The sequence below is a fragment of the Ostrea edulis genome, chromosome 4 (genome assembly GCF_947568905.1).
Source record: "Ostrea edulis chromosome 4, xbOstEdul1.1, whole genome shotgun sequence".
Taxonomy (NCBI): domain Eukaryota; kingdom Metazoa; phylum Mollusca; class Bivalvia; order Ostreida; family Ostreidae; genus Ostrea; species Ostrea edulis.
This window is the reverse complement of record NC_079167.1, coordinates 8,447,530-8,462,866: the sequence shown is the minus strand read 5'-3', so window position 1 is coordinate 8,462,866 and position 15,337 is coordinate 8,447,530. Positions and strand designations below refer to the sequence as shown.

The 15,337-nt window shown below is 34.5% G+C and overlaps 1 protein-coding gene and 1 long non-coding RNA gene across 9 annotated transcripts in view; one reads left to right on the top strand and one right to left on the bottom strand.

The window, feature by feature from the left end:
* LOC125668542 (protein FAM13B-like) overlaps window positions 1-15,337 on the bottom strand; it is a 38,694-nt gene that overhangs the window by 15,424 nt on the left and 7,933 nt on the right. For 2 of the 8 annotated variants that reach the window (XM_056161844.1, XM_056161847.1), the window contains exons 2-13: window positions 11,953-12,065; window positions 10,588-11,601; window positions 8,094-8,188; window positions 6,726-6,921; window positions 4,994-5,203; window positions 4,444-4,627; window positions 4,116-4,239; window positions 3,918-4,007; window positions 3,329-3,483; window positions 860-913; window positions 516-608; window positions 240-387 (exon numbers count right to left, since the gene is read on the bottom strand). In XM_056161844.1, the coding sequence (XP_056017819.1) occupies window positions 240-387; window positions 516-608; window positions 860-913; window positions 3,329-3,483; window positions 3,918-4,007; window positions 4,116-4,239; window positions 4,444-4,627; window positions 4,994-5,203; window positions 6,726-6,921; window positions 8,094-8,153 (1,314 nt within the window). In that variant the 5' untranslated portion in view covers window positions 8,154-8,188; window positions 10,588-11,601; window positions 11,953-12,065. Of the gene's footprint in view, window positions 1-239; window positions 388-515; window positions 609-859; window positions 914-3,328; window positions 3,484-3,917; window positions 4,008-4,115; window positions 4,240-4,443; window positions 4,628-4,993; window positions 5,204-6,725; window positions 6,922-8,093; window positions 8,189-9,128; window positions 12,066-15,337 lie in introns of all 8 variants that reach the window. The other 6 variants (XM_056161841.1, XM_056161845.1, XM_056161840.1 and 3 more) reach the window with 4 other exon arrangements.
* On the top strand, window positions 7,095-8,618 carry LOC130053978 (uncharacterized). The gene is made up of 2 exons (XR_008802202.1): window positions 7,095-7,648; window positions 8,528-8,618. It is a non-coding gene; the product is annotated as an uncharacterized LOC130053978 (long non-coding RNA).

Below are 15,337 nucleotides of genomic sequence, written 5' to 3'. Positions count from 1 at the left end.
ATAGTGCAAGAAATGATAACAGATAAAACATAAAAATTGGCTACCAAAGCTTCCCCATGATATATCATTGTAACATTAACTTGTACATGGAATGCTTAAGTGCAGATCCTATCATTTCATGAAAAGTTGGCATTCAATAATAGCCCAGACATATGCACATTGAAATTCTCTAGAATTCAAGAACATTTGAAAACTAATAAATCATTAGCTACATGATAAACACATATAGTGTTATTCACCTGTGAGGTAGAGCTATCCATGTGTACTAATTCAGGCTGGGACCAACTAGGAACCTTGGATGTTCTTTGCATTTCACAGGTGTCTGACCCGAACTCAAATTGTTTAATACGATCCTTTACTGGAACAGCATTCTCCAAATTCTCTTTACTAAAACATATTCATATACAGTAATCTGAAGTTTTTTTAATCTCTAAGCAGTCAATTCTATTCATGGTGTACAAATTCATTTCTGTAAATTAACATATCTTTCAAATTGATTCAATTCTAGTACTTACCATTGATCCTTTTCCACGAAAGTCTCGCACATACTGATGTCGTCCCCAAACAGGTGCTCCTTTATAGATCGAGCTATCACATTCTCTACCATCCTGTGAAACAGTCATCCAAGATTCATAACTTCCCACTATATTACTTTTTTTTTTTTTTTTTTTTTTTTTTACTAAATATATATTTCAAATACCATCTTGGCAAAATTTTTGAGAAAAATCATTAAAAGTTGGACAAGCAAAATTAAATAGACAAGTTTAAATAGATTCTGTTTATAAATCACTTTTCAGTGTGGAGAACAAGGCATGTCAAATTTGGCAGGTATTGTACACAGTACAGTATTTTCACTTACTCTGACGTTCTTGCTGACGGTAATGGGGATTCTATGATGCTGTAGCCACCATCACTGAAAGAGAAACAATTCAGCTGTTTTCTAATTGTCTGGAATACTGAGTATAATACAAACAACTTGTGTTATACACAGAGGAGTTCAACATGACAAGAAATAAATTGTTCTTTAACAAAACATATATATAAAGGTTTGGCAGGTAGTCAGATTTGTTACAGAATTAAATAGCTTTGTATTGGCATATACAAATTGTATACAAGTCCTCCAAAAGAAGCTGATGTATTAAGGAGACTCATAACCAGATGACTTTTGTCTTCCTTTAGTATGCCACATATTGAAAACAGCATTTATGTTTGTTTTGATGTAATGGTCCTGAACTATGCCAATACTTCTCCTGTACTGATAAACACCCCCCCCCCCCCCCCCCCCCCCCCCCCCCCAATTTTGAATACAATGGAGTTTTGTTAATCTGTACACTTTGGTTCTAAGCAAAATATCCAAATAACTGAATCATATATGCTGGATCTTCATATACAAGTATATGCAATCAATACACTTTATTGATGTGTAACATGAAATCAGCACATCATATCATTAATAACCTACTTTATTAGATAAAATTTCAAATGTTCATGTATGATATATCTCAAGGCACCAAAACTGAAAGATCCATATTCATGTAGAATGTACTTGCAGATATTTAGAGCTACAAACAGATATAATACAAAACTTTACACCACATGCACTATAAGAATCACTCGCTACATGTAATTAATGGAAAAATAAATTGTTTTAAAGGGGTTTAGACACAGTTCGAGTTGAAAATTTTCAAATTTAATTTTTTCATCATTAATATTTACACTGCTTAACTAAGGTATTTCTAATGGTCAGCAAAAATTTGAGTGTCAGTTATTGAGTTACACGCAAGATACAGAGCTCACAATTCTTTGTTATGTAAACAAGGCTCGTGCCATGTTTTTGTTTACATATCCATTGCTTAATAGAAAATATCATGTTTAAAACAAAATGAGATGTGACAAACACTAGAAACTGTTTGTGTTCAGAATTAACTTGTAATTTTGAAAAATCTGCTTTAAACTAAATTTTTACTAGCATATTAACCTTCGTTGTTGTTATTGTATTTTCCTCAAAGTAACTTCCATTCATTCGTGGTAAGGACCAGTGTTTGAAACTCGTAAAATTAGCTAGACATGCAGGGCTGACTGCTTGTAAAACTTGTAAACCCTGTCAAAGACCTACTAGCCCTGAGAAAATAAATGCCATTTTTTAATTACTTTTATTGATAACTATCTTCTAATTAAAGTGATTATGTAACTATAGGACTCTAATAATCTCATTCATGAGAAGAATCTAATTCTCATAACATCAATCCCGATCATATACAACTCTATGAAGTCCCTTGGCTTATTACAACTCCGTTACCGGTACGATAAGTTAATTTGATGCATCTAAATCTTATTTAGTGGAAATATTGACACGTCCAGTTGGGCATCTCTACAAAGAAATTTGTTTGCCCATGACAAAATTTATGCGTCTTGGGCGGTCGGACGCATGGTTATTTCAAACACTGTATAAACATGATGATAGTTGATTGCATCAGATGCATACTTTGCAGATGTGATGCACACAAATTGACAATACAATGTTTTAATCAGTAGGTGCAGTTTAACTAAGGTGTCAGGACACAGCTAAGTTTAACATCTAATTAGAGAAGTGCTTAAAGAACATTGGGAATTGTTTTGATCAGACAGCATGGCTTATGTTTTCTTTACAATTTACACCTTGCAAAAACTGTCCAAGGCTGATCTTCCCAAAAAATTTACTGTCCAGATTAATGAAACAATTTCCAGATTAATGAAACAATTTTCAAAGAATTTACTGTTTGAAGTAAAAACTAATTGTCCACATCTGGAATGCAAATTTTCGGATCAATGATGCAAACAACATGTAAAAATTCAGTTCCCCAGAAAATTTGTCAAGAAAGGTGAAGCATTTTGATTACTGGCATCCAGATCACCGAACCCCACTGCACTTAATAAATTTTCATACCAGTAATACATGCTAGTATCTTTTAAAAACATAAAAATTCCATATGCACAAAAGATGCAAACGCTGAGTTGCAGACGCTGCAAACAAATGAAAGGACTGGTGACCTTGACTCTCATCCCCCCCCCCCCCCCCCCTGAATATTCCATAATGTCCATTAATCATGAAGATCAATCAGTAGTACTTCAATGAAGTCTATATATCTGAATGGTATTCTCCATATTACCAGCTTCACTTTCCATCACAGCTTGTCTAAATATTTCATTTGGAAGGAGTGAACTTTGTTAGGTGCTGTAATCCACTTTTATCGATAGTGTATCATGGTGATTCCGTTAATCCATTTAAAGTTGAAATGGTACATACATTTAATTTGAAAGAGCCAATTTTAAATTATTTTTTATTTACCTATCTAGGATAAATGGTGATGCCCTGCCGGCAATTTCGTCATCACTACAGCGGGGACTGTGACTCCGCCCCTGAGTGTTACTGGACGATTCCTCACTGTGGTCGTAATCCTCCATGTCCTGGTATGGGGTACTGTCATAGGGGTCCATTTTCACCTACAGACATGTAGACAAGGTAGCATTAGATGAAAGTAGAGAACGGACATTTACATAACTATGGAGATGAAAGAGATTTATTGTCAGAGATATCACAGACCAATGATGCAATTTAACTGTGAGATAGTTTCTACATTTAGAGACTGGTTTGAACAGGATCACATTTACAATGTTCCTAGGTTTGGAGACTGGTTTGTAGAGTTGGATTTATGGTGTTCCTTGGTGTGGAGACTGGTCTTTACAGATTTAAATCTATAGTGTGGCTTGGTTTAGAGACAAGTTTGACCGGAGTCAGATTTTCAGAGTCCCTTGGTGTAGAGAGAGGTTGACCAGAGTCGGATTTTCAGTGGCTTGGTTTAGAGACAGGTTTGACCGGAGTAACGTTTTTCAGTGCCCCTTGGTTTGGGGACTGGTTTGTGCCGAGTCAAACTTACCGTGTTCCTAGGTTTGGGGACAGGTTTATACTCCTCTACCTGAAGCTTGGGAGGGGGAGGTCTAGGAGGGGCTTTCTGTTTCTGTTTAATCTAAAAAGGAATAAATTCATATAAATTTTGCAAAACTATAAATAAAATATTAAATTCCTATATCTAGTACATGATCTGTGATTATCAAGGTCATCTTTGACCACTTACCCATTCATTGCATGGTGAGATTTCATTCTCCTCCATGAAGAGAGCATCATAGTGCGTGATGAACTTGTATACAATCTGATTGATTTTCCCCTGGTCTTTTAACCCTACAATTCCCTGGCCACATCTATGTAACAGTAAGAACATTATCAGATGAACTGCACCTTAATAATTATCAGACACTTAATAGAAATCAAATCTATCCTAATCCAGCATACTGTAATGAATTATTCCATAAGTCAGCAAGTTCTGCATACTGTGTACAAATAATATAACAAACTGTGCTGTTTTGGACCAGCAATTTGCATTCTGTACAAAGATAAACAAGTACCTAAAGAGGTTTGGTCCAAACACAATGGCTAGAGACATGGGGCTCATTTTGTTGGAGCGTTCAAACTGAGCCACGACCACCAGGAATCGAATCAGATATCTCAGTAGGTTATATCGCAACACCTCCAGCTGGGAGATCTCAGCCTTCAGACCGGAAATACAGCCCGCTGGGTCATTCTGATTCTCTGAAAAAATAATTCAAAATGTCAAAATCTGAGTACATGAAATACAGTCAACCCAATAAATCAAATAATACAATTTCAATCAAACAAAGGTCGAATCCATATTGATGGCAATTCCTTATAATGACAACGAGCAGCTGTCACTATATATTCTTTTCAATATGGACAAATTTTCTGATTCCTACCAAATTGATTTTATGCATGTATGTGGAAATGTTTTTTGTAACTTGAAATCAGAGGTCTTCAACATATCTGATTAGTTTACAAAGAACACTAATTAAATGCAATATGAGTGAGTGTGTCTGTACCAATAATGTTGCTACAGATTTGATAGAGGATAATGAAATCATTTCATCACAGCCTGACTACCTTCTTGAATGGCTATGAACTTCTGAGTTTTGTTCTCTGGTATCAATGAACCAGGAATTTCCCGTAGAAACAACTTGAGTAAGCTTGCAACTGCCATCAAATCTTCTTCTTCATAAAAGTTTGCATCCCCTCGCATGTCAAAGCTTGTGCGGTACTTCTCCACAATCCTTGTGCTGCCATTAATTCGGAATATTCCCTCCGTGTCAAAACCTACATAACATAAATGTCCATGTAATCTGCAGCACCAAACAGATTTAACATCATTTTAAATGTCAGTTATGAAATAAATTCATAGTTTGTTTGTATTATAGAGATATAAAAACCAGTGGAAACGAGGGACAACTTGCATAGTTTCGTTAAGTTGATTATGCAGAAATTTTCGCATGTTTTCATTGTTTTGTTGTTGTTTGTTTGTTTATATCCCCATAATACAAACAACCTAGATGTTTTATAATTGATCTTGTTTCTTTTTATAAATATATAGGTTTTCATGTAAAAAACAAGTGTTTTTATTAAGAACTTAAAATACAAAGAAACAGCATATGTACATTGGCAAATGTAAATATGATTATATCAAAATATGACTTCTCTGGATTCTTCTATCCTGGGATACAACTAAACAATCAGTATGTACTCGCATGATCAATTCAAAGTGTCCTAGCATTTGGAAGTAAATGTCAATCTTAAGTTTTGCATGATTTTAAATTATTCACTATACAAACAGCATTTCTTGTTTCTGTGCTAAATAGAAGATCATGGTACTTTTCAATAAATATTACTCTTAGAGTAAACATCAAAATGTGAGAAATAATTTGCTCTACTCTTTATATCCTTTTCTACTTCTGTGGCCTAAAAATGTGAACAGGCAAAATTTTGTATTTTTATGCCCTTGTGATGGGCCCACAGAGACAATATTTCAAATTGGTATGGATGAAAAGTGCAGTTCATAACTTTTATGGAGCTTCAAATATATTTGAGAAGTTAGATTGCAGAGTATCATTTTTCCAGATATTCAACCCTCCAAAGATTGGTCATGAGAGGTTTTGCTTGATATACACAAAGATAAGCTGGATGTCAAGAAAAGGGGGGGGGGGGGGGGGGTTGAATTCTTGGCCTTTTAGCAGCTGAGCCAGAGTCTGAATTTCATCCAAATTTATTTGGGAATTAATTTGTAGGTAGGTTGTCTGAAAATTGTAATTTTTTTTTTATAGTAACACCATCCTTTTTCTAGCATCATCTTGACAACATGTGGGCATTGAAAGGCTATCTATGAAAACAAGCAATAAAAAGTGAAAAACCCAACCTATATTGGTTTGGAAATAAAAAGACACCTACATGCATTTCTACTTTTGTAAAATCAATTGTTTTAAAATAAAGTACTTTATAGACAGTCTATTCTATTTTGGCGATGTGAAATTTGACATTAATCAATAAGCACAGCATAGTCCCTTTAGGAATACATGTATCTCTTGATTTATAACATTTGACAATATATTCCTTGTAAACATGAGCAAGAATTTATTATTTTGTACTTGAAATTTACAACTTTGCACTTACAGGTATCCGCCAGAGTCCACCATAAACAAATGCTACACGTGCTATTGCCCCCATCATGTTATAACCCTTGGGATGAAATACCAATTACATAAACACAATCCTATTGATCTGAAGACTAGTTATGTAACAGTGCTCTACATAATGATACTATCTCCAGCCCCATCATGGTACCTACCTTTGTCACGGATGTGCTCACAGATTTTGCTGACTAAATAAGGTACTGTTGATCCTGATGATGCATTTGTCATCAGTTCCTCCAGTGGCACACCAAATGTCTTGTTCACATTCCCAAGTCCTTTTTTTCTTGTGCCCGGACTTAATAATTTTTTCATTTTGTCCACAGATGACATGGTAAAATTTGCAGTCTTTGACTGAAAAGGAAAAAAAAAAATTAGAAAATTATTATGCCTGAAAATATTTTTGACAACCTGTTTGTTTTCATATCCAAAAATAAACAGTATCTCCTGGCCAAATTATGTATCACTTATGTGGTATACCTTCTACTGATAACCAACATTGTATTTGCTGAAGTTTGCTAGGTTTATGTCACCATATTCCTATGGATAATCCAACAGTTATATTCAATATCATATTGACATTTATGCTTATCATTTTCAAAATCGTCACTAGGCATTGCATTTCATATCTTTGATATTTTTGCCAGTAACAAGTTTAAGACTTAGTAATATTGATAAGTAGGTGTGTATGTTCAGCAGTTTTCCTATCTCTAAGTTCACACACACCAAAAACACCTCAGCACAACCACTTTGAAGTCACATAGTTGACTGAATAACAGTTCATTGTTTTGTCAGTGCTAGAACAAACTTCTGTGCACTGACTTCTTTTATGTGTGTAAATCAGAGAACCACAGGAAAAGTTCACATTGAAGAAAAAGCACAAACAGTAAAACCTGTCAATCTTTCATCCTCTAGAAACTCTCAACATGCATAGAATTAAATTTGTGAGAAACATGTTAAGTATTTTTCATTCTTTTTGGCACTGGAGGAAAAATCTGACTGACGAAAACCTGAATGAGATGTCTATTCCATGTCTGACAACTACACAGTTTTCCCATCTATAATGTGATCATTTGAAGAGGTCTGTACACTTCTAGTACTTCATTGATTACGAAATGTGCTTACCAGCTGAATAGTTAGAATACTTGCCATCAAGTGTGCATTGTAGAAAGGGTCTTTGCACTTTCAAAATTTTCACAATTTAAACTGAATTTCTGTATAAAATTTGAGACTATTAGACTCCACCTTCACTTTCCTACCAACAACTCAAAAACAAAGTAATTCCTATTTTTCAAAATATCAACAATGTTTACTGTTTTGTCATTGTACCCTATCTATTTTTATTTGATGACATAATGGTATATTTTCTCTTGCTCATAAAAAAAATTACTGGGGGAAAATCATGGCTTTTAAGTTTATTTCTAGAGAGAAAATTCTACCCACAGACACACAGTGTGTTACATAAAATACCCATGTACAAAATCAAAACGCCAACTATTTAGATCTATCAGAAATAATCTACTTACTGCAGTATTAACGTCTTGAATGGAATAATCACCGGATCCTGCCTTCACATTCACTCTCATTTCGTTCCCTCCTTAGTCTCTCCTAGTACTGCATCCTGTAAACAATAACAATAAAAAGATAAGCAGATGTCCCCCTACATCAGGTGCGGCCCTCTTTCTGTCACTGTCAGCACACTAGAGATTTTGCAGGACCATCCATCAAACTAATGTGTAGACTAGTCCTCTTTAAAGCTACTAAATACTGTCTTCATATCTTCCATGTTTCACATTAATTAATGTCACGAAAAGAACATGAACAAGTTACAGTCTAGTATGGGGGATTCACTGGCCTCTGTTTGTAAAGCAGCTCTTTAATCTTCCTTCAAAAATCACATTGTCATAACTTTTTTTTTTTAATTTCATGAAACTTTGTGCAAATTTTTGTTTATTTTCAGATTTCACTGTCTAGTAGTGAGTACAGTATACAGAAAAGATCAATGACAAGTAAATGCAAAGAAATTAAACTTATCAATTTAAAAAAAAAAATGCCATCACTGTCTTTTATTTATCTACAAGGATCTTGTATATTCTCAAAAACTGTTACAAAAACTGTCTTTTAGTTACCTACTGGAATCTTGTGTGTTCAAAACTGGCACAAATACTCTAGTTTGTCTTATCACACTAATGAAATCATTGCTATTCTGGCATCAGACCACCAGCTAGTATATTTTTAAGAATCAGGTGTTCAAAATATACTCCCACCCTTTTGGTTGTGTGAATTTACAAATCCCTTAAATATTTCTGTTTGCCAAACTCAGTGACAGCATGGAGGTAGGGAAATCGCAGAATAGAAATTTTATCAAAACAGCTGTCTAATGCACCATCTTCCCTAACTGAATTCCTGTAAAAAAAACAAACTGCATTACCTTGCACCTCTTTCTACTGGAGCCATACGATAAGCCAAAAATAAATAAACATGACAGCTAGATGCAAATGACTCTTTAATCTGAAATGTGCATCTTTGGAGGAAACTTTATGAATGAAAAAGAATGTTACCTGGCATTTGTAATGATAAGACTGGAGTTTCCACTCCCCTCAGTGTGGAGAGAAAAATATTCCCAAAAGAATTCCAAAACTGCTACAGTTAAAAGATAATTCTCTGCAACACTATGATATTTGGATGTTAAATCCATCAGCTGTCCAGAGGCCCTGTTGTTTATTTACATCATTCAAGGTCAAACATTTCCTCACCTCCACCACTTTTAACACTCTACATTGTGACCTTCAGATTATGTATCCCCTCAAAACAGATCACAAGAAACACATTAAATCTGACAAAAAAAACTCTAGCTCTACTCTTATACATCAGACACTACTTTGTAGACTTTTATCTATTAAAAAACTTCCCAAAAGAATGAAGTTATCAGAATATTTCACTATTAAAGTCTGAATGAAATGGCCAAATTCCCATTAGTTTAAATGCACATTATGAAATCCAGATCACCTAAATATTATTCTGGATTTGCTTGAATAGCTCTCTTGATCAAGTAACAATGGAAGTCTATAATCTTCTACTGGCCCCACTCTATTTCAGTATGTGTTCCAAAGACTCTTTGAACAATATGCCAACATTTGGTGGAGTTGTTTATCATTAAATCTGTTAAGGTGGTATAATACACCAACAAAAAAAGTGTAAAATATGGACAGCAGTATTTTGATTTCCGTTGATGTTTTCTTCTGCATCTGATGTTAGACACATATTACATAAAATATTAATGAACATGATAAAGTGCGATTCCTTAGGATCTTATCTAATATGTTTAATTAACAGAGAACAAGTGCTGCTTCTGAAGGGTTTTATCAAAACATCATCATGGTGACAACCAATTCTAATATCTTCTTCATTAATAGCATCAACATGATATTTATCTCTGGTAGTCTCGTACTTCCTGTGACAATTAGTGATCGATTACATCAAACAGTGTACACAGAAGAGGGGTCTCTGTTAAGTCTGTCTATGACAAATCTAGAATACAGAAGTACCAACAAAACAGACAAAATCCCAGGTTGCCCGTCAAATCCAGTGATTGGGTTAACACAATTCTACATCTAATGAGAAGAAATCTGCTTCAATAGCATATATCAATGAGCTCTTTCATTTACTTGAGATTTCAATAATAATTTGCAGCAATCAATTATTGACTATTACTTATTTTATTTGCTAAGTTAGTCCACATCAAAGTATTACATGCACTAAACCCACAGACATTGAATAATTATGTAAAATCATCAAAATAAGGATAGACGTTCAGTACCAAGATTTTAAATATCCAGAGAGCCTGTAAGAATTTTTTCCCCATTGATACCTCAGATCCCTAAATATGAAGAAATTTATCATCTAAAAGTTATAACTTGTCCACTCACAACTGACACTAAAACATCACTGAAAGCTAATACTGCTATCGAATGTTTATTTACATGACGACATGAAACCACGTTACGATATATCACGTACCCATCGTCATGAGCGGGCATAGCCCCAAGAGTGTGAAATGGTTATGCAATATATCCCATCCATGGTCGAGTTGTCAATCACATAAGTGACTAGCCAAATGGTGTTCGCTGAATTTTCCAGGGCTAGCGTAAATTAGCATCCTAATTTTTGCTCAAGTCTGTAAAATATCTTTGACAGAGAAGCAACTTTTAGCGGATATTGATGATTTCATTTTAAGCCAGGCTTTAGATGTTGTTTGTGATTTATGTTCAGATTTTAACCCCAGAGATTTTGTAATCAACCCGGAATAATTTTGGGGTCTTTTCAAAGAATAAGATTCCAAAAAACTGGAAATCATTTCGAGGCCTTGGACAAATCTTTCATGTATGCCGGCAAGTTGAATATCACTCTCCTCTCTCTTATACTGAATGTTAACAAAAGCATTGCCAAGCATATTCACAATAAAGTCTCAGCCACTTAGGAGATAGTATGTAGTAATAAACTCTGACAGAACTGCTTATAATAATCATATTGCATAATTATATAATCGCTCGCTCTGAAAATTATTTACCATTGTCCACATTTGATGAATTTTGATGCTGCTATCATCTGATATGTTGATATTTCTAATAGAATTATTTAAACTCCCTATTTTTCAAAATATTTGATAATTGCCCTTTTCTTGAAGTCATTTTTGAATAAAGTTTCTGTTATACAGCTATATTGTTTGTTCAGCCAGTGATGCTAAGGAGGTGGATTTTATTAGTAATCGTAAATATAACACGTGTGATAACTAGTATATCACGATTGTATTGTCAATGTCATTTAGTCTAAAAAGTGCTGGTAGAGAAAGGGTTAAAGCAGATGAAAGATCTTGACTTTGCAATAAAATTAATTCAAATATAGTCAATTGACGTAATATTAACAGTCATAAAATAAATAAAACTACTAGCCGGATGGTCATGTGCAGCATTGATTTTGCTCGCCCGATCCCTAAAATTGGACGATGGTAACTGTACACCCCTGAAGACATGTCTAACATGTAAAATTTCCAGAAACAAAACAATATCATATGGATTATACATGGAGATTCATATTATTTGTTCCTGTAATACAACACAAACACATTCATGGTTTTTATGTATTATCAAGTTCTCAAAAATATATCTAGTGGTCTGGATTGTCATTAACATTTTCAATTGCACTTCTAACTGTCTTTGCCCCCAATTCTACTCATCACCTGGGTGACCAACTTGTCAGATCAGGTAAAAGTTTACTTGCTATGGACAATTGTGGAGCAACATTTTTGAGCTCAGAAAGGTGAATGATATAATTAAATGTAGAGAAAACAAAAGTTATAATTTAAAACATTAAGGGAAACCTTACCTAGCTGCAGCCTCCTAGGGGGATCCTTTTCTACGGCTGTTTGAGCGAGCGACAGGACAGGATACGTAATTCCAACATCCAGCTAATTCACACACCTCTTTGTCTAGATGTACCTGAGAAAAACAACAAAGTTGATTGATAATTATATCTGTGGTAAGCTGGTATTCCACCAAATCTCTACTCTACAGTAATATTTATACACTGTATGACAACATAACATAACATCCCCATACACCATGTCTCAACAGAACATGACATCCCTCTATATCGTATCTCAACAGAACATGACATCCCTCTATACCGTATCTCAACAGAACATGACATCCCTCTATACCGTATCTCAACAGAACATCCCTGTATACCGTATCTCAACAGAACATGACATCCCTCTATACTGTATCTCAACAGAACATAACATCCCTCTATATCGTATCTCAACAGAACATCCCTCTATATCGTATCTCAACAGAACATCCCTGTATACTGTATCTCAACAGAACATAACATCCCTCTATACTGTATCTCAACAGAGCAGAACATCCCTCTATACCGTATCTCAACAGAACATCCCTCTATATCGTATCTCAACAGAACATCCCTCTATATCGTATCTCAACAGAACATCCCTCTATATCGTATCGCAACAGAACATCCCTCTATATCGTATCGCAACAGAGCAGAACATCCTTCTATACCGTATCTCAACAGAACATAACATCCCTCTATATCGTATCTCAACAGAACATCCCTCTATATCGTATCTCAACAGAACAGAACATCCCTCTACACCATATCTCAACAGAACAGAACATCCCTCTATACCGTATCTCAACAGAACATCCCTCTATACCGTATCTCAACAGAGCATCCTTCTATACCGTATCTCAACAGAACATGACATCCCTCTATACCGTATCTCAACAGAACATCCCTCTATACCGTATCTCAACAGAACAGAACATCCCTCTATACCGTATCTCAACAGAGCAGAACATTCCTCTATACCGTATCTCAACAGTACATGACATCTCTATACACTGTTTCAAAAGTCTTTAAAGGACATACCATCTCTTGTCTCTCACGAGACCAAAACAATCCTATATACTGCCAGGGCTTTCAACAAATTTAAAAGTAGGAGGCTGAAATGAAAAAGTAGAAGGCGATCCAATGTGAACGGCACAGCCGTATCGCACGCGGAGCTATGCTCGGCGCCCTTATGGCCGGGGGTCATTGGGGCCGCTCAAGGCCCCCAGAAGCTCTGGGGTAAATGACGCAAAATCCTGCATTCTGGCGGTTTCCTGGCACTTAAATGCAGCTTTGAAATTGTCATTTTTTTGCCTGAAATTTTTACTTTTGCCATGAATTTATTGTTTCATATGTGAAATTTTCTGTTCATGCAAAGACTTAAAAAATTCAACATTGCAAAGTACTAATTTTGATGCAAAATGAAAAATAAAGTGCATCAAGATAACTACATGTAATTATTTTTTGCAATGCTGTATCAATTAATTTTTAAGTGTCTTTGCTTGAACAGAAACTTTCACTTTTATTTCTACATTTGTACTGAAAGTTTATAAGACTGAATTGTTTTGTAAGAAACAATAAAACCCAAACAATCTTTATTACAAATTAATAAGTAACATTTTAATGACCTATAATTTTATTTTTCCACAAATTCAAGTTAACAGCTACAGATTTGTTGGTAACATAGCGAATTTGTGCTGAAAAATTCTACTTTCGTTTTTATTTAATACCACGTGGGCATTTGCAAATTAAAAAGAATAGCAAGTCTGAAATCTTTCCTGATTAAATTCTGTTTTCGCTTTAAAATTGTTGATTGATATTATACTTGTGTCACTTTCGCTTCTGGCCTTTTTAAAGCCGAAACTGAACAGGGTATTTGTTCTCTTCATTCCGTCAACATCATTGATTTTTACGTTCAGGACTTGTTGTTATCTTTCGGAACTTCTTGTCTGTGTTGTCACGAATTGGGTAAATCCGAGGCTTTCCGACTATTGCAATTGACGTATTATTTTCTACACCAACAGATGACCAATCAGGTGCCGGTATTTACCTGAACTAAATTTAGCGCAAGTAAACACGTTTGATATGGCCACGATTTCTGAGTCTACTAAAGTTTGGAAGATGTTTAAAGTTTTATAAAAGTTTTTTTTCATTGGACATACATTTTTGTCACTAAAGTAGCCGGAACCTAATGTTACTATAGGCGGCGGAAATCCGCCGGCTACCGGCTACTTTTGAAAGCCCTGTACTGCGCTAATAAAATGCATCATTATACACAGTAAACTTCTTTATAGCGTATCTCATGGGACTGTGATAAATTCTACGTTACAACTAGTATACATTTTAACCATACATCTGCACTAAACACATTTCAAACCACAAGTATGTTTAAGTGTTTTAAAGTAAAACAATGTAAATGAAATTAGTATTTAAAATGAATGATTTACATTTAATGAGATTAATCTAATTCCTTTTATATAAAAGAATCTATAAACTCAATGACATTTCATCATTTGAACAAAGTTTAGAACATTTCAACATCACAATGACCCAAGTACTGTAACAATTTAACGAAGTTACTTTAAAATGTCTGTATTTTAAAAATATTGGTATATATGACTAAACAAGAATTATCTACAAATGTTTGTAGAGTCACTGCAGCTGAGAACACATTGTCTTCCACAAGCTTGAATTTCCACTACATAATCTTTCAGCGTCTGTGCACATGGTGCCCAAACATCTGACGTGCATGAGTCGTCATATTCTGTTATTAATTTTTATAAAGGTCTTATTTCCTGTCTCTATTGCAATAATAATTTCCAACTTTGTATCCAATGAAATGGCCTCCCTTTTAATTGGAGTTGCATGTTTGAATTTATTTAATCAACTTGCAGAATTTTATTCGAACAATTTAATTTATTATAAATACTTCTACATGAAACATCAAAGTGATATGTTTGTAAAATGATCAATTGTAACCTCACTACGAAACAACAATTACAAAAGTCCAGTAGCACGAAGTCAACAAACCCCACATCTAATCAGAGATCACCAAGATGATGAATAGGTGTGAAACCAGGTGTCAGGAATGTTATAAGAGGTGTAATTATTTAAGGTAATTCCATCCTTCTAGAATTATAGGTTCAATCTTATATTTGATTGTTGATTCATCAAATAATACATCTTGGCAACAAATAAAAATGATAAAATAAGTATGTTGTGGTACATGTATTAATAATTTTCCTTATCAATTAGCACAATATACCTGCTATCAATGTCAGAAAATTTCAATTTTCCTTAAACAGCATCATCAAAATTTCACAAAAATTGTAACAATGTAATAGTATTCATAACAATTTCA